At 41.5% G+C, this 20,007-nt stretch overlaps 1 protein-coding gene across 2 annotated transcripts in view; it reads right to left on the bottom strand.

The window, feature by feature from the left end:
- Positions 1-2,239: 2,239 nt before the first annotated feature.
- LOC119275503 overlaps positions 2,240-20,007 on the bottom strand; it is a 34,182-nt gene continuing 16,414 nt past the window's right edge. The window contains exons 36-62 of one of the 2 annotated variants that reach the window (XM_037556372.1): positions 19,864-19,948; positions 19,459-19,773; positions 19,034-19,381; positions 18,468-18,954; positions 18,121-18,284; positions 17,342-17,501; positions 16,907-17,167; positions 14,992-15,180; positions 14,849-14,891; positions 14,654-14,772; positions 13,604-14,527; positions 13,448-13,518; positions 13,036-13,375; positions 12,859-12,957; positions 12,635-12,787; positions 11,783-11,964; positions 11,203-11,703; positions 10,421-10,598; positions 10,199-10,335; positions 5,711-5,837; positions 5,079-5,300; positions 4,648-5,007; positions 4,055-4,213; positions 3,507-3,983; positions 3,368-3,420; positions 3,181-3,289; positions 2,240-3,007 (exon numbers count right to left, since the gene is read on the bottom strand). In XM_037556372.1, coding sequence (XP_037412269.1) covers positions 2,672-3,007; positions 3,181-3,289; positions 3,368-3,420; positions 3,507-3,983; positions 4,055-4,213; positions 4,648-5,007; positions 5,079-5,300; positions 5,711-5,837; positions 10,199-10,335; positions 10,421-10,598; positions 11,203-11,703; positions 11,783-11,964; positions 12,635-12,787; positions 12,859-12,957; positions 13,036-13,375; positions 13,448-13,518; positions 13,604-14,527; positions 14,654-14,772; positions 14,849-14,891; positions 14,992-15,180; positions 16,907-17,167; positions 17,342-17,501; positions 18,121-18,284; positions 18,468-18,954; positions 19,034-19,381; positions 19,459-19,773; positions 19,864-19,948 — 6,599 coding nt within the window. In that variant the 3' untranslated portion in view covers positions 2,240-2,671. Of the gene's footprint in view, positions 3,008-3,180; positions 3,421-3,506; positions 3,984-4,054; positions 4,214-4,647; positions 5,008-5,078; positions 5,301-5,710; positions 5,838-10,198; positions 10,336-10,420; positions 10,599-11,202; positions 11,704-11,782; positions 11,965-12,634; positions 12,788-12,858; positions 12,958-13,035; positions 13,376-13,447; positions 13,519-13,603; positions 14,528-14,653; positions 14,773-14,848; positions 14,892-14,991; positions 15,181-16,906; positions 17,168-17,341; positions 17,502-18,120; positions 18,285-18,467; positions 18,955-19,033; positions 19,382-19,458; positions 19,774-19,863; positions 19,949-20,007 lie in introns of both variants that reach the window. The other variant, XM_037556364.1, reaches the window with a different exon arrangement.

The following is a 20,007-nucleotide window of genomic DNA, read 5'->3' as shown; positions in this document are numbered from 1 at the left end:
TTGGACATTCTACCCCTACCACTACAAGAGCGCATCAACATGGACGTGAGCGCTAGAGTGAGCTACCTCAAGAAGATGCATGAAGATACAAGGCACACCATCGAGCGCCAAGTACAACGCCTCGCGACCAGGATCAACTTCAACAAGCACCCCATGATATTCGACATTGGAGATCTTGTGTGGCTACACCTTCGCAAGGATTGTTTCCCCAACGAACGCAAATCCAAGCTTCTACCACAAGTCGATGGACCCTTCAAGGTGATTGTTTCCCCAACGAACGCAAATCCAAGCTCTACCACGAGTCGATGGACCCTTCAAGGTTATTGTTTCCCCAACGAACGCAAATCCAAGCTTCTACCACGAGTCGATGGACCCTTCAAGGTGCTTGAACGCTACAACAACAACGCTTACAAGATCGACATACCACGCGACAAGTACTCCGTTAGCGACATCTTCAACGTCAAAGATCTCTCTCCCTACCATGGTGATGAGGCTTTTGATCCGAGGTCGGATATTTCCCAAGGGGGGAGATGATGCGGAGCATCCTATGGTCATCCCCATGGACCTACCGTTGTCTCATCAAGTGCCAAGAGGACCAATGACACGAGCACGAGCTAGAGTTCTCGAGACCGAGGTGACATATCTCCTCAATGATATTCCATAGGACCTGCTCGAGACATGGCTACTACCTAAATCCGAAATGTTGTGCATGATCAGGTATCAAGAAGACCCTCTTGAAGATGCATGTGAAGACGGACAAGTCCATAAGTACAAGGATGAAGAGGAAAGACGGAAGGAACCGAAGAAGTCCCCAGGACCCGGACATCCGGCCCCTAGAGCATCAACCGCAGTCGCTGCCCAACAGCCGAAGCTACAGGGCCCGGACATCCAGCCCAGGACCCGGACATCCGGCCCGACACGAGCCCGGACATCCGGCCTCAGCCGGAAATCCGGTGTTCTTCACAGGAACTCACCGAAGCCGGCCCCCACCATCCCGGACATCCGGCTCAGGCACCGGACATCCGGCCCGACGTGAGCCACCGGACATGTGGACCCCACCCCAGAAATCCAGACCACGCCTATCCAGAGAGCTCAGGAACCGGACCCTGCCAGTCGGGACATCCGGCACCTCGGGAAGGCCCGAACATCCGGCCCGACGCCTGGACATCCAGCTCCCCCTGTCTACGCACAATGTAAAGGGCCGAAGCCCATGTATCCCTTGGCACCCTAGACTATATACTACACCCCCACCTACGTTTTAGGGTTAGCAATGTGATAGCTCATTTTGGAGACAGTGCTTTGCTCATCCACTCGATACTTTCTCCTTCGGAGACCGCAACCTCTACGGAGAAGATCCCCCAAGTGGATTCAAGACCCCTCACGGGAAGACCCCTCAAGACCTCCTCACGGAGAAGACTATCGCCTCTTGTATCGTCCTTTGTTGCGTTTGGATCTTGTATCACTCTATGTTCGTGGATCTAGCACATGTGTGATCGTTTCCGCTGATTTGAGTGTTTCCCCTTGTGTCCTTCGTGTTCTTCGTAGAATTCTCTCCATTTCGTGAAAAATCGGCCTTAGAGTTTCCATCCTACATCAGAAAGCGAGGAGACGGCGACGCCTAAGCAGCTTGCTGAAACACAGCAAAACTGTTGCAACTTGGAGGTTGCTGCTAAGTGTACTCTCTCTTTGCCTTTTACAGCTCCGCTGCCAAAGATCTAGAACGATGATGCAGAGGGCTGGCGCCAAGACGTCGCGGCGGTGGCTAAGAAGATGAGGACCACCCACTTTATAATGCGATGGTGAGGCCTTCGTCGGGGAGTCCTAATCCGCAACAATTCCTGGAGGAGGTAGAGGCGCCCAAGCCCGACAGTCCTGCAGAGTAGAGTTTGTATGTAAGATTATGATGTATTACTGTTTCGTAGTGCCCTTATTGGTTGTTTTTAAATTGACTTGGCATTGCTGTGTCGTTCGACGTCGTTATATCCGCTTGGAGAATGCCCTTGTTCGGCCAATCAATTCGCGTGCTGGATGGTCTTTAGGAACAAGATCCCCTTTGGAGCTCGGCATACTTGTCTATGCGTTTTTGCACTTACTTGGCTGCGTGATATGGGTTGGTCCTCTGCATTCGTTAAGACTTTGTGTCACGACTCGAGCGACAAAATGGGCCGTAAGCCTGTGACCTTCCGATTTGTGTTTGAACGGTGTTCAGTTGGCTAATTTTGACAGCATCAAGCAAAACTTCAAATCTTAGCAACAGCACCACAGCAGAAAGAGCACTATAACAACGCGTTACAAAATGTACACTTACAGCCATTCCCACCTACTAGTTTACACTATTGACAAGCATCAAGCAGAGATACAAATCCCAGCAACAGCCGAAAAACAAAGCCAGGCTAGCACATTATCTCTCCCCGCAAAAATGCCATGCTCAATAACATAATGCCGCCCAAAACTGTACAAAAATATTTCATATCAAAGACAAACTATCTTGCGCAAGATTGCTGAGTCTTCTCTTTTGCATAGCAAAGTTTCTCATTTCCCTATATCATACTCCCTCCGTCCCAAAATGTGAGATCATTTTTTACACTATCATAGTGTCGGGATGGAGGGAGTATTATACCGCTCCTGATGTCTCTGATGCATGACATGTCTGCTTCGCCTCATAGGATCATTAATCTGATGCTCGCTGGAGATACGCCTCCAAGATCTTCTTAGGCTTCTGCTCAGACTGCTCTTTTGGAAGACGGAGTGCCATGAATTGCAGCGAACTGCTCTGAACTTGGTAAATGTAGCATCCCCATGGGTAAGCATCTGAGGAAGCCCATACTATCTGATCCTCAAACACTGCATCCTCCGCAAATCTCTCATTCACGCAAAAGGCGCAATCAAGAGGGGGCTCTTCGAAAGCAGAAACAGCCACACATCCCAGAGCCACGTATCCCTCAGGTGGCCTTGGTTGCCATAATGATACATGGCTCCTGTAATCCTCGGCGCAATTTCTCCAAACCTGCGTGCACGATAAAACAGAAACTGAAATCAGTTTTGCATAGCCAAAACATTATATACTACAGTGCAAACGCAAAGCTGACTAAAAGTATCAAGGAGACAGGTCTAGGGCATTTAATTGATGTCCTGTCAACCTTACAGAATGTAATAGAAAATGTTTCACTGAACACTTACCAGGTCATAGCCAAGAGGTAGCACAAAATTGTCATTAACATTCTTGTAGATAGCAGCAAAATGTGGTGGATGGATGCCAACATGAGCGACATCTCCAATTGAGACATACCTACAAATAAGCGGTACTATACTTTGAGCATCAGAGCAGAAAATAGGTATATTAGATGGATACAGTATAGTTTCATACCCACTAGGGCATAGGGGTCTCCAGATGCTAAAAATCCTTCCATCGTCTGCAACCTGGAATACAAACTCATGATTGTGGTTACCTTAGTACACCGGCTCCGAACTTCTTTTGATCTCTATGAAGAATTCAGCCAACTTACCTGCTTCCCAAGAAGTTTACACCGGCTCCGAACTTCTTGTTCACTACTCCACATTTTCTGGAAGTTAACTGTGTGGTTTATAAGTCGATGCTCAACATTACTGGACGCTCCTCTTGAGCTTAGCAAAGGCCTAGCAGGACTCTGAGATTCCCTTCTATCATCATCTGATGCAAAATATACAGGGCGCTGGCCAGAAGGAACCTTCAAGGGTACAACTTTCGTGCCTGTCTGGTGAGATCTCCACATTTTTCGTATTGAAGAACAAAGTAAAACAGCCTGAGCTTCCCGTTCTTCATCAACACTGCACTTTATAAGCCTTACAAAGTTCTCAGACCTCCTAAAATTCTTCAGATGTACGATTACATGTGAAGGCCTCTGATACCCAGCTTTTGCAAGTTCCAATGCAAGTACTTCTTCCCAAGGGACATCCCAAAGTATTTTGGAAGGTTTCCTGTCCATTTTATCTAGATCCAAGCACTAATAAAAGGACAAGTTTAGTCAAAATTTAGAGGAATGTACTAAGAGAATCAGATAAAAAGAAGCATTACCTGAAGGAGTATCACCCTCTTGTTGGTTACTAAAGCAATCCTCTGGTTTGGCACAATAAAATGATCTTCGTAGTAATCAGACCATGCATACTTAGAAGGTTCTCGAAATAAGTCTGTGCATGCAAAATATCTGCTAGCTTCTGCCAGGTAAAGGGCCATCTGAAGAATGGAGTAATAAAACATTAGCGTACAACATATTAATAGCATCGTCACAAAGCCATGCATGCTGGCTTGGTTAGGAACTTAATGTGAGTGCAAAAATCAAAGAAAGGGGGCCTTTTATCTCAGTGAAACCAGATCTATAATGATTGACACTGTTATATTAAATTCATGTCTTGTTTTTAATTGACACATACCACCAAACACAACTTTGACCATCCATTTTTAATATTATGAAAATACTTTATGGTTTGAGTTAACGTACTTTGATTGCTTGGATTAAAGGACATCACCTTTTTACTGGAGATAGTAGTATGTTATGACAAAATTGTAGTCCATTGATTATATTTCGCTCTTTACATAACTCAAGCTCTCTTCTATTAAAATAAATCACCAAAGTAAAAATGACGAACAAATATGAAAAAGCAATGCACCTGGCCAGAAGCTTCTAAACTGTCATACTCTCTTATCACACCATCTCGATGAATAGCACGAGGATCTCTAATCCGCTGAGGAACAAACTTGTTATTCAGAATATTCACACACTTTATAAAGCTGGCACTAATTCCATCAACTGTCAAGGAGAAAAAATCCAGGGCACCACTCAAAGGTTGAACAATGCATCCCACAAAGGCACGACCAAGACCATGTGCAATGCCAATAACACCATACTGCCTGGCACTCTCAACTGGCTTTCTTAAAACACCCGAAACCCCAAAAGCCAAACCCTGAGCAAATGCTTCAGTCCCTTGAACTAGTCCATCACCAACGCCAGTGATTCTCCTTGACCAACCCTGAATCATACTCAACTTGAAATGCCTGGTGGAGTTCATAAGCAAGAATATACTAAAACACGCAATTTTACCTGCTTTGATCTCAGTTGAAGAAATTGCCCATCGGTAGAGAGCTCCGCAAATCCTTTACTGAGTGATGACAAAGTTGATTTTGTCACTCCAAGAAAATCCACAGAAAATATAAGGTGCAGAGGATTGTGGATGAGGTCTCTTTTGATTCGGTTAACGATAGCAGGGACAATTGCGCTCTTCCGCATAAACCGGCTTTTGTGCATTACCTTCCTAAGATGCACCTAAAGCAAACAACACAGTATAAAATTACTGTTAATAAGACCGAAATATATCTCACAGTTCATAATTCAGAAACAAAACATGCTCAACAGTTTCCAATAGTAATGTGCATAGAACTACTCCAGTAGTCTGATTAAGTTATGAATCAATTCAAGATAGAAATGATCGCTTATTGGTTTGAGCTCTTTTCCATGCACCTAGAGATTTATTAGTTAGGGAAGAGTTCGAATAAAATTAAAATAGTAGTACTGAAGTATGTCTAGCTTTCATCTGAACAGTAGTCACCCTGATGTGGACCACCGTACATATCAACTAAGTTAGGTGAGCATTGGACAAGAAACATGAACTTGAGTATATAAGTTAATTTTGATCTGGTCCCGACATGATTTGCCAATAAATAATGTTCAGCTACCTGAATCTTGAGTGCATTGCCCACAGCCGATAGGACAGGACTCCAAATACCAAGGACACCACGTGGCCTTTGAGTAGGTGCAGTTTCTAGAGATATTTTAAGCCTTATCTCTGAAATATCAACAAGCCTGAAATTATAAAATATTATGTCATACCCAGCTAACTTCTGTTCAAAAATGTTAGTAGCAAAAGTCAACGCTTTCATAAATTTAACACAAAAAATGAAACATGCTCAACTTAACCCGTGTAACTTATCTAAACACAAATTGTTATCATATATGTTTTGACTTTTGTGGTACTAGTGGAAACTTGAACGAACACACATAATACAGCAGTGTTTACTTAGCACAACAACAAAATTACCGAATTTCAGAACACTTTCTACTGAGAGAAACCAAAATAACAAGGCTAGAATAAAAACGAACAAGAGAAACGGAAATCAATAGGACAACAATACACTGTTAAGCCAAATGAGATGTGAAAGAATCCAACATGGTTACATGAAAATTCCTGCAAATCTTTGTAGGATGCGCAAAATACGTCATACTCCCTCTATCACAATATAAGACGTTTCTAGACCAAAAAACGTCTTATATTCTTTTTTTTGCCTATACAATGATATCCCATCAGAAATACATAAAATAAAATAGCTTAAATATAGGTCGCAACACATGGAATGTTTAATACCATGTATGGAGATTCCTACCAAAAAATCATATATGGAAGCTAAGCAACTTTTTTGCAGGACACTGGATTATTTGCTCATCTTAAATACCCCATATCATACATTTCCAAGTATCACATGACCAACAATATCTGAAAAGCGGATATAGTATATTAAGCTGAAAAAAGCTAATGTACAATCATTCTTTGAAATACCATCTAAATTGTGCTCTAGTACTTAAAAAAAGGGGCTGCATCTATCTGGATGGAAGTGCTAAAATATCACTTGTAGCGGATGCAATAGCAGTAGCAGGGTAATAATAGCACATTAGAACAAAGTGGGCTCTATAGCACTTGACAGGCCACCATATGAGTGATACTTTGATTGCTTCAGCAATGCCAAACATGTGATCTAATTTGAACCAGTTTAGCATACATGCATTATTTCTATTTTGCGAATTCAAATTAATTTGCCATCTAAAAAGTTGTTGTCATAAATTTATTAGAAACTCAAAATGTATGCACATATTATGCTCATGATGTTTATTCTGCATTAGTTTGATACTAGAACATGATGATGTTCACATGGTTCTTTATCTTTGCTCTTGTACATATCTGGGTTGGTGGCGGTCCGTTCACCCTCAGAGATTAACTCTTAGGGTTTGTTTGGATACCAGGACTGTAGGAAACTAGTTCTCGTTAACCTCGATTCTGGTGTAACAACCTAAAATCCTGTTTGAATTGTCTAGCTGCTTCATGGATATAGCAAACCAAGTTTTACAGAAGCCTAACAACCCAGCTTTTAAAAAAATGACTAATTGGCGTTTTTGCATAATCTGGTTTTCTACATACGGCTGCCACGAAGTCGTTGGAGAGAGACGTGTTGAGCCCGTCGCGCCGTGACATCCTCTCCATGCACAAGCTCGCTGCTGGTGCTCGGACATGACCGTCGCCGCATGGGATGGAGAGGTGGGAGTGACCACGGCAGGCAGGGCGCGCATGGCGACGATTACTACATGGTGAGCTCTGCCGGCAGCCACAAGAGCTCGACAAGGCCACCACGGGCACCTCTTGGTACAGATCTCTGCCGGCGGCAAAAACAAGACCACCATGGGCACCTCAGCTGGAGTGACATAGAGCTTGACGAAGATGTCGCGGCGGAGGAAGCGATGTGGCGGGCGGGAGGTGAGCCGTGCAATGCGGTCCACAAGCGTTGCGTCTGCGCTGAGAGCCGAACTGGGCCACCACCTTGTTGCAGTTGGCTCCTTGTGCCACCGGGACCATGCAGATTACCTCCCACAGGGTCACCACCTGTACCTGCGGCTTATCATCATCTATATGTTCACTTTGACCTCTGGCTTCCAGGACCCCAATCATAACGCAGCATCATACTGGATTTTAGGGCTAGTCCCACGGCTGAGGATGATGAACAGAAGAAGGTTGATAGAATAGAATTCGAGCCATCAAATTAGTGTCATAGTGTGTGTGTCCAGCAGAAGTTATAGATGGTGGCCCTCTTATTTTCACATCCAAACAAGGAATAGTATAAACCTACCTTAACAGAAAAACTAACAAAAACTGGTTTTTCCCAAAAATCCTCCAAAAACTGGTTTGCCAAAATCTCACCTCTAATTCTTTATATCCAAACAACTACTCCCTCCGTCCGAAAAAACGTGTCCATTTGAAAGACAAGCCTGGGACAAGCTTTTCCGGACGGAGGGAGTACTTAAGTTGCCAAGCAACTAATTACCACAATTATCATACATTCTATGTAGTAGATAGATGTATCACGCCATTCTGATTAGTCAATTTGATTGACATATAATTTGAGATTTTTTTTATTTGCACAAAGTTAGGAACTATGATAACACAAGAGTTTAAACAAATTATGCAATAAGAACAGTTCCTATAGCAATGCATGAGCATTTAACTTCCATGGTCACTATTTAACTAGTTATACTCAAAATAATAAAGTTTTAGAGTCCTAATAATGTAATATGTAATGTATTGCCTGCTATAACTACTGTTAGGAAGTATTAGTATAGGTCTAGGAGTCCTTATTAGTCTATGTTTAGTTTGCTTACACCTCAAGTCATGTGCAATATATATATGCCCCTTGGGCCTTCAATACAGATAAGTTGCTTTCCTAACATGGTATTAGAGCTCGGTCAATGCCGTCATTCTGGAGTCTGGATCCCATCGCCCTGAAGATCGCCACCGCCCCGGTCAACGGCGCCCCCGTGCAGGTCTTCCGCGCCGCTCGTGCAGGTCTCCCACGCCCGCTGCGCTTCCCACTGGCTGCTCTCCAAGTCTGCCGCTGGGACGATCGGCCCTTCCGCGAAGACCGTCGCCACCGCATGACGACCACCATCCCGATTCATCAGCAGCTGCTTTCTGCACGCGTGTTCCCGTGTGCAGCCGCTTCTCACTCGCGTGCGTCCGCTCATGCAGCTGTGCAGGCGTGTTCCTCTCCTGCTTTTGCTTCCGTGTGCGTGGCTGCTGCTATCTCTTGCTACACTGGCTGCTGCATGCTTGCCTGCGTTGACGCTGCTCTCTCATTGCTGATGCTAGGTGCTACTGCTTGCTGTTACGCCCTGCGTGCAGCCTAGTTTTTGGTGTGTTTTGGTGATGCGTGCTACGTCATTGCAAGTTTGTTCCTTCTAAAAAGAAGTCCAATGTCTCTTACATCTTTGTCTCGTGTGTGCTTTCTCGTTTTCTATAATTTCCGCTGCGTCCACCAAATCCGTTGATATTTTGTGTTTCTCATGTCATGCGAGTCCACCAAACTTTTGTCCGTCAGCCTTTTTTCTGGTCATTGTCCTCTCTATAGGATTTATGTGGCCTCTCTTTGCATTGTTGATCTAAGCCTATCCTCTTGCCGCCGAGCTTCTTTCGCCGTCAGTTTTCATGGGCCATGATTCTTTAAGCAGTGTTTCATTCTTTTTCTGATGTGCCATCTCTTCCTATTCTCTTGTACTTCCTCCGTTCCTAAATATTTGTCTTTTTAGAGATTTCAACAAGTGACTACATACGGAGCAAAATGAGTGAATCTACACTCTAAAATATGTCTACATACATCCGTATGTGGTAATCCATTTGAAATCTCAAAAAGACAAATATTTAGGAACGGAGGGAGTATCTTCTATCGATGCGGTGTCTTCCTCTGATGTGCCATCTCTTCGTTATCCCCTTTGGCGACTCGACGGGTTTTGAAGACTCTTCATGCTACGATGACACTCTCAAGACGCGGAATTGGATTATCATTTTTTTTCTAGTATTACACTTCAAATGTAATGCTATTGCATACGCTTTGCATTTGAGCAGGGGTGTTAGGAGGTACTCCCTCCGTCCCAAAATTCTTGTCTTAGATTTATCTAGATACGGATGTATCTAATACTAAAACATGACTTCATACATCCGTATTTAGACAAATTTAAGACAAGAATTTTGGGACGGAGGGAGTATTAGTATAGGTCTAGGAGTCCTTATTAGTCTATGTTTAGTTTCCTTACACCTCAAGTCATGTGTAATATATATATATGCCCCTTGAGCCTTCAATAAAGATAAGTTGCTTTCCTAACAACTACATGATACGCGGAAACCAATCCCGCAATTAGAAATTGGGCAAGATAACAAATGTAGTGCTAGTCCACAACTTTGAAGTTTCAGCGATTATACTGGTGAACAACTCGGTACGTAAAACCGTAAAACATTAGTAACAGAAACAACTCAAATACAGATGTATCCATCTCAGAAATAAGTGAAATATTCTTGACAGCTACTGCCGTAATTATGTGGCAAATTGAGTTTCAACATAGGTGCTTACTCTATTCGTATCTCAGGATCCACTTCAGTGACAGTTGAGCTGCTGGAGGTGCCGGTAAAGCGAAGATTGTTGTAGAAATCAACCAGTGCCCAAACAATAGGTTCATGAATATTCAACCTCCATGTTTGGTCAGTTACCTAGAAGAGAGAAAATTGTCCACTTTTAGCATTGCTGGTACTTTATAGATTTGTTTGTCGAAAACTGCGCAGCAACAAATATTACCCGTATATAGACATGTGGGTAGACTTGAATACCATTCGAAGTTACATTGCTTACAGCAATGTTCGCTTTGAAAACAGGATGATTTGAATCAGGCATGCTCTCAGTTGCCAAAACAACAGGCATTATGGACAATGGCAATTGATTATCGAGTTGCAACTGGCCTATGATCAACTTAAATCTGAAAGAAATGTTATTCATCAGCAGAAAAAAACAGTGGCACAAGCAATGCTAGGATAAAAGAAGGCATATGTAGAGCTAGCTTCAAAGCAACATTATCTCTAACCACTCACCATTGCAAATGCTGAAAGGGGCTGTGATTTGCCTAAATCAAGCAGCTGGTCTAGTACAAATAAGAAATTGGCAACAAACCAAATAAACCTCCTAGATGCCCAACATTTCTAATTTTCTACTCCCTCCGTCCCAAAATAAGTGTCTCAATCTTAGTATAACTTTGTATTAGAGTTAGTACAAAATTAAGACACTTATTTTGGGACGGAGGGAGTATGAAGCAATATATGCACCTTTTTAACAAGATTTCAAACATGCTACTTCAGGCTCAACATAGTGTAACTGTGTTTGTCATTTCTTTTTGCCAAAAGACAAAAGAGCAGCTTCAACTAACAGACTTATATAACATACAAGACAAGGAAGAAAGAAATGTATCTCAGGATCCCCACAAAACGGAAATGGTTACTCTTGCTCAGAAAACAATGTAGATTTTCAGCAAAAATGTGTGTATGAACAAAAATTTGATCGAATAGTATATGCATGTGAAGGTATACCTGCTAGTGGTCCCAGAGTCATAACCAGTCATGTATGAGATGAAAACCTTCTGCAGATTTAGGTACAAAAGCTCTCTTGGCTTATGATCAATCAAAGAGACTCCAACAACTCCCAGTTCAATAATAAGCTCCAAGGGTCCAGCTCCTGTCTCTGTCTCATTTTGTGTCAACGTAGATGCAACCAGTTCAGATTCAGGTGATCCCTCCTGTCTTCTATGGTAATCGGTGAACTTCAATATTGTGACATCGGCAGTCTCAACTATATTGAACTTGACGCCGTGCTCCCCAAAACTGGTGGAACTTGCAACAGGGTTTTCAAGGTCAACATACTGGAAACTAGTAACATCTCCTTTCTGTATGCTAACATCAACGGCTTTCTGTCCATATGGATCATCCCAAGAATATTTTCTGGTCGAAAGTGGTTTCACTTGGATCCAAGTATCTTCACCTAAACCAGACTGGCGAGTACCAATAGTTGCATTACTTGTCCTGTTCTCGATCCTGAAACCAGTCATATCATTGTCATAGTTAGAGAGATGGTGGTTTCATACCTGCAAACTACTGTAAAATCACTTCATACCTGATCGGCCCATCTGTGGGCTCCAAACGGAATACGACCAAGAATCTTGAACCCTCCTCATAACCACGTATCTCAGCTTTCACAAATTTCTGAGTACGGTCCTGCTTTCTCATTGCTATTACGATAGTATCTTCTTTTACTATATCCAGAGGCTGACACCAGTCAGTATCTTCCAATCGGACCTTCAGATAAGATAGCTCATGACTGTAAATACACCTTATAACAATTCTACCAGGAAATTATAAAATGAAAGGAAATTGCCATATCTGGAGGAAAGTAGAGCTAATGAGAACATCCAGAGCTTTTTACAGTTACTTTCTTTCTGAAGGTAATGCAGGTGTATATATAATACTATTTGCATTTTTAGTACAACTAATGTTTACACAAGTGAAGTAAGAAAGATCCATAAAATGGGATTCTAAGACTAAGGAGAATAGGATGCACAAGGCCAGCAGGTCCACTGTACTTTCCTTAGTCCCCTTAGATGAGCAACACCTTGAATAAGATATGCACAGTCTGTTGTGCTAGTTATTATTGTACGAGATGCTCTCCACCTTTCATAAAACTTTTAATGTAAATATTTTCTAGTTATTATTGTACGAGATACTCTCCACCTTTCATAATACTTTTAATGCAAGTATTTTCTTCATAACAATATAAACGACGCTGAGATGCAAATGAAAATGACCAATGGAAGTTGTAAGCATCTGTTAATTCAAATGTTGCGTGAACAGCCAGAGAGCATATAGAGAACTGCCACAAAAGATTTGTTTAGTTCTGAATAAAGCTTCGTGAGCAATTCATGTTAAAATTACTCTATCTAGAGCTAGCATTACAATCGATAAGTAGTACCTGCAGTTTGTCAGGTCCCACTTCAGAGTACAAAAAGGAGACTCTCCTGTCGTACGCATGTAGGACCTTCGGATCATCTCCAGCACTAAGTTTTATGAACATATCTTGGCCAACCCTGTTTGTAAAAGTTGTGTATGGTCGTACATAGATAACCTGTTGTACTATGACATGAGGTTAACTGATTAACAATTTTCATATGAAGTTAAAGGCTAACATTCAGTTACCTTTGTTGGAACAGCTTGGTACGAGCATAGCTTTGAGCAAAGAAATACATGTGTGCACTTTCCATCATTATCATGGGCAGAAACATCAACTGTACCATCCTAAAAAACAAACAGATCATCTTAGGAACCGAAGATGTAAAAAAGAATATATATGAATATGAATGCATCCAAGCTAACCATGTCAGCAAGAGGTGATAGTTCTTTGAGAGCTCCTAACTGTTGTCCATTTCTGGAGACACATGCTGAGAGACCTAAACCCTTAAAATTCAACCCAGATGCTATGGTGTATCCGTCGACCAATTCTTCATGTCCTATACCATAGAGCAGTTTATCACTTTTTTCTGCACGTGGGCGCGCAAGGTAGCGTCTCTTGTCTCTTCTTCCAGTGATATCAACGAATTGCAAGGTGAGTGGAGGCAATCTTGCAAATGATATCCAATACGGAACATATATTCTGATAACCCTTGCCATCAGATAGTCCTTATCACTGCTTTGTTCAAGCATAATCTGCACAACTCTACAAGAGAAAGAAAGATGTAAAGTGTTCTATGAAATTATCCACAAAATATTTCCATGTTTGAATCCTCACCTTCCTGACAAAGAACTTAGATTAATGAATTTTGAAGGAACTTCGGTGGGATGTGATATTGGAACAGGCTCCTTGGGGTTGGAGAAAAAACATGTCAACACTACACTTATAAAAAGCTAAGATATCAGCTAGGAACAAAAACAAAATTATACATACATGTACTGATTCCCATCCCCCATGTGGAACAAGGGACAGATACAAAGGATTTCTTGGATCAACATTTTGAACCTTCACAACCTCACCAGGGTTTAGCTCGCCCCGGGAGCAACTCGTCTCTTCCTCGTCAAGGTGGCTGGCACTAACAGTGTAATGTGCAGGAATGGGAAGATAATATGTCAACGATAATGGGGATTTGATAATTATACTCCAATCGTATATTGGGTCAGTTCGGACATCTTTGCCTATCTCCTTGGCTTCTATACTCAAGCAAAACCATAATCCTTGACAAGTACTAGAAGACCCATCTATCTGTGAGCAGAACAGTAAGTTTTCAGATTCATACAGATCTGATACACATATATCTAGGACCTGCTCATTCCGGAACTCAGTTTGACTGCGCCTCTCCTGGACATCACTCCAGGAATGCTGCACAAGTTCATGATGAATGGTCGGTCTTAGTTGCAATGTATAAAGCACACCAGGATGTGAGAGACCTGACAATGGAACTGGAATAGTGGAACCAGGCTCCAACACACCAACTTCTATTTGATCATCTTTATCAGAATTCTCTAACTGGCCGTCTGACCCCGCACTTTGAGAGTCTCTTCCTTTTAGACGCAAATCAATAGCAAAATCCGTTGTATTGGTGATTGACACAAGGGAACGTATGCCAACGTATCTGTTTCCCTCCTTGACTGTTGCTTCACTAGCAATCACACAATCCCCAAACCTCCAACATGCTGCTGGCACAGCATAGTTCAACTTCATGTTTGTCCAAGGGCCATCTTTGGAAGGACTAATTTGTATATACCCACTCCTGCTTCTGTTAGGACTGGCTCTGCTTCCTTGTTTAGCAGTAGCCCTACCAGAAACAAGCACCGCAAATCTTATTTTTCCACTTGGTTTAAGAATTTCATGTTCCTGCATAATTATATTAACGCTAATCAACCTTATTTAAATACAAAAAGAAGCATATTATTTGTGCACTCTATTCCAAAAAAAACAAATGACTAATCTACAGCCTTGAATATCAGTTCTCACCACTACCTTGGTTGTCATAAGATCTCCTAAAGTCAGTTCAAATTTTGCATAGTCAGAACTTGAGGCAGAAGGGAGTTTTTGCACTACTTGCTTCAGTGGAGCGGAGTAAATACCAACGGGTTGACCTGTCGGTAAGACATGATAAAATATAAACAAGTGCAGGCAACACGAAAAAAGATAGCAGTTAATAAAGCCACAAACCTCTACCAGCATCAAGGACAACAAGTTCCAGAACATAATTCTCCTGGTATGTAATCAACAGAAGATATGGATGTTAAAGCAATGACCACAGTAAGAGAATAAATGACATGGATACTCAAAGAAAGAGTGCCCAGTTCACATACCTCAGAATCGACTTTGAAGAAAAACATTTCATTCCAAGTCACTTTTCTTGTGATTTGCGAAGAACTTTCTCCAGCAGCAGCACAAGTACGGGCACTCTGTTGCTGAACACCAGATATAGAACTACCTTCTGAATAGAGCCGCACTGCTGTCATATACTCACCAGTTGCTAACCCTTTACCAGCATTGATCTGTGAAGTTAAAACATGTCTAGAATGAGTAGAAATTTGCCTGTTTGCTAAATTTTATTTAGCAGATAGTTAATTCAAATTTCATCATTTGACAGAAGAAATAAATGATTCCATTAAGAAAGTTTAGACACTTTTAAGCATAAAATAAGTATATACTGAAAGAAGAGAAGCATAAGAGGTATTCAATATAGGAAGAGAAATCTTATGCGATGCTCCACAAACATGGTACTCATTCAGATGAGTTTCACCAACAGAACAATAAGTGAACACATTAGCCAAGCTAAATTTCAACCAAATCCTGGCGTTTCAGATGAGCCCTGAAATGCTAACGTACTGAAATTAAGCCTATATAATGTTTGTTGGCTGCATCTCCTCATCTAATGTGATGCTGGGCAATTTCCAATCAATCTTCATATGGTAATATAAGACGCTACGATCTAATGTGATGCTGGGAATTTTCCGTTCAATCTTCATATGGTAATATAAGATGCTACGGAACCATCATCAGCATATCTAAACCTGCAATCACTGGCTGATAAACGCATGCAACTCCGTAGCTGGCTGGTCTTCTGAAAGTCTGGACACTGAATGCAATCCAAATCTCTACATAGTGTCTCCAGGTTGTGAGTGCTTCTAGCTGACTTTTCAGGTTTCCCCAAGTTGGCTATCAGCACCTGGAGACTCGACTTCACTTTTTTGCCAGACAATGTGGGCTAGAACATGTATGAAATGGTACAGCTTCCGACATTTTTTCCTGCAAACTGGTCATCGCCAGTCACATTGCTAAGTACAACCGATATCAGTTTCAAGTTATGCCCACTTAGTTTACGGTCAGTAACCAGTCGGGACTGGTGGAACCACTTAGTGTAACTGGGTTGGCACTAACATTGCACCACATGAGCATATGTTAGAGCTGTTCAAGGAACCCTGCCTGGCCAAATTTTCAACTCAGGCTAGATGTTCACCCATGAACCCAAATAAAACAACGATTTCATATACAGAAAAAATTACAACTGATATTCAATTCAGGAAATGGTAATACAATGCTATCTATTCAAAGAATAATAACTTTTCAGCATTTAAGATTGACCTTTTTCAGGGAGGGCAGACTTGATTCTTGCCATACAAGACCGAGTTTTTCTGGCACAGCCCGGTGTTTGGACAGGTCTAGCATATGAATTGAGCATGACATGTGCATAGGATGAATTGACCAATGTGGCCCATCTGGCCAAGTGTTGGCCCATGAGGGTCATAAGTCATAACTCTTGTGTAACAGTAACACTATATTGCTAATGGGAGGAGGTGTTGTTAATAGATATTCTCCCTCCGTACCTAATATACCAAATTCTCATTTTGCTTGCAGCTTTAGTTGCGCGTTACTTACATACTTTGATTGTATTTCCTTCATCTTTCAATTTACTTGTGATGTTTAGGATTTTCGGATGTGCTTTGGTTCCTGCAGAACCTTGTAAAGTTTACACAACATTTTGTTAGCAAGTATGTCCTGCCATACTGTTCTCTAAGTGTGAGATACTAGCATAATATATTCAGGTGCTAACGGCCAAATGTAATGAGAAAAAAATTTAAGTAGATGAAGAGTTTACATCTAAAGTACCATTTTGCCAACAGACAGGCATCACACAAACATGCAAATGTAACAGGAATGCTTGAATGTTCAGCTACAACATCAAATAGTACATAATGGGATGCAAAAGAAAAGACTTGCCTCAGCATCTGCGATAATAGCAGTTATCATCAGACGATATAACCTAGCAGATTTCCCTTTCAAATGAGAATCCAGTAGATCCCTTGATGCTGGAACTTTTATAGATCTATCATCCCCAGATGGCAACAGAGTAATATCTGAGCTCCTATATTCAGTTGTTCTTACGTATATGTCTTGACCAAGCTTGTTTTGTGGAATAACATAATAGTTCCTTCGCTGATGCACATCAAGAATTGATCCCTGGGTAGGGGAAGATGTTTCCTGGTCATGGAATTAAACAACACTTAATGAGTGGACAGATGGACAGATAAGAGAAGTGAGAAAAGTTCTTATAACATAACAGATGGCAAAATAGCAGAATATTATAGCCTTAGCCTAAGATAGCACAAAAAAGAGAAACGGCTACATAATCAGAAGAAAACAGAAACGATTTACCTTCCTGTATAATTCATCACCAAGGGTAATATTGCTCCAGCTAAGATAAGCTTGTGATAACATGTTTGTATTTGAAGCTGACACATTCAAATTCAGATCCCGTGTCGAGGTAATACGGAGTTGCGCAGGAGAACCTGGTGTATTCACATCATACTGGTACCTAAAAACGCGAGAAAAATGAATACCAATTACAAAATCAAAAACACCATAACGGAAGCAATCCGCTCTTGTTATAAGGTAGGGCAAGGCAGCTAGAACAATCTAGTCTAATGTTTGGCCTCCCCTTCTATAGGCGACAGAGACCGTAACAACTTGAACTGAAGATATAACGCAATCAGTATAATCTTATCAAATTTGACTCATGGAACCAAAAAGAAACAAATACCATTTATCCTTTCCATGCACCGATCCTACTGTGCATCTTACCTGCTGTTGGCGTGGGCCAGCTAGCAGCATAACAGTTCTGCATTTAGTCTGTGATTTCTGTGTCTACTTTCTAATACGGTACATGTGCTATGGCCTGATGGAAGGTAAACCAGACCAAACCTGTTCTTGCCCAGGCTCAAACAGTTACCTAATACTACCTCTGTACACTAATATAAGACGTTTTTGCAGTTTACAGAGGGAGTAATAAAACTTCACAACAAAGAAAAGGTCTACAGTTTGCCTTGAGCTTGAAACGCTGAGAATATACTACAGAAAACAAGTATGTTGCAAAGAAGAAAGATACCGACAAGGATTATGTGTATCTTGCAAGATTTAATTCCTGGAGGAGTTACCTAAGAAATCCATCTGTTGGTTCAATGAAGGGCTCCCACGAATTACACTTGTCATTATAAGATCTGGCCACAAACGACAAACTCACAGTTGCATTTAGATGGTGAGGACCCCCATGATAACTAAATCCAACACCATCAAAAGATATGCCAAATAATGGCACCATCTGAAAAGAAAAGGTTAATTGATATGAGAACAAAGAGTAACCAACAACTGGTGTGAAATCAGCGCCAGACAAACAGCTAGCTAAAACTTTAGACAAAGGAACAAGCCACTGATCGTTGCATACAGTTAAACATCTCAAAATTTGATACCAGTTGTTGCTGAAGTGAACTTGGACAAGACTCACCATTCCTCCATAATCATCAAAGGAAACAGCAGAGAACGTTTTTATTACAGCATCAATAATGATGTTATCTGAACTGCTAGATATAGGGGGGCCAGCAAGCTTCACAGCGAGTCTTCTTGGAGGTTTACGAAATTCACTTCTAACAAGAAATGTACCAGAATCCTCATCCACAGTCCATAAACTAAAATTTTCAGATGTTTTAGAGCCACGTGAGTCCCATACACTTTCCTCAGAAAATTGACCTCCCGTCACCATATCACTTCTAATACATCTTAGCATACTGAAATCCTCTTTTGTTGGTGGACCTTTAGATGCAACACATCCTAAAGCAACAAAACCAGGTGGAGCTTGAGGATAATAAAATGATATACCATCTCTACCCCTGTGCTTCTTAATTTGACCAACAATCTTATAACTTTCTGGGGCTCTTAGGAAGGTATCTTCACCAGTATCACGAAGGACAACAGCTGAATTCGGAGGTTCATACCTAAATTAAGAGTTATGTTTAAATTGCATATCACAAAAAAGAACATTGGAAGATGAAAAGTGTGTCATATCAATTATACCCGTTAAGAGCGATGTCCCCAAAGTAAAACATTCCTTCCGACATCATTGGACGCCATACTGAGAGCTTTTTTGGCGCAGACATTCCATCGTTTGACCAAACAAGTTTGAAGCTTGCTACTGCTTCAAACAGCCGACCTGAAGTCAACGCTGATCTCTCTATCTGAGAGGCATCGTCATTCCGACTATCTTTCCCTTTAGAGCTATTCTTCGAAGATGAATCCGCACTATTGAATAGCATGTGGCGAAGATCGTAAGCATTTGGATGCACACTGACATTAGCAGGATCCCCCGGTAAAAAGGTACCAAAAGCATTATCAACGCGCCAAAATGACGTATTAGTATTACCCCTACAAAAATATAATTTGTGATTAGCATCTTCTATAGACGCACAACAAATATAAAAATAAGGTATTGTTCATCTTACCTCAGTGCAATACAATCCCTTAGACCACATGAAGAAATCAAGGAAGCAGTTAAACAAAAAACTGCAGACAAAGGTGGTTCAGCAGTTCCAGCTGAAACTACACAACCCAAGGCAACATAGCCAGCAGGCGCTACAGGTAACCAAACAGAGCATAGCTGGTCAATCATAGAGAGACTATTTTTTGTATCTTTGTTGTCATGATGAAGTTCATTTGTTGCAGAACCAGATTGCCAGATTAGCTTATATGATAAAGGCCTTTTCACTCTTGCAACGTTTGTGTTCAAAGCAAGGACTCCTTTAGTTGGGGGGTCATTCCTAAGATGAAACAAATGATCAATTTCAATAAAGTCGTCCCATCAAATGAGAAATATAAGAGAAACAGAAGTACTAAACGTAATCACAGACATTGGGGTGAGGAAATCGCCAAAAATGGCATATCCAGATGGAGCACGTGGTCGCCAAAAAGAGTAAACTTCATCCTTCACATTGCCTAAAAACGAAGTCAAATTCCATAAGACTTGATGCCTGTGGACTAAACACTAGGAGTAT

The sequence above is a fragment of the Triticum dicoccoides genome, chromosome 1A (assembly GCF_002162155.2).
Source record: "Triticum dicoccoides isolate Atlit2015 ecotype Zavitan chromosome 1A, WEW_v2.0, whole genome shotgun sequence".
Lineage (NCBI taxonomy): Eukaryota > Viridiplantae > Streptophyta > Magnoliopsida > Poales > Poaceae > Triticum > Triticum dicoccoides.
The sequence above is the reverse complement of the archived record's forward strand: the minus strand, read 5'-3'. Positions and strand labels throughout refer to the sequence as shown.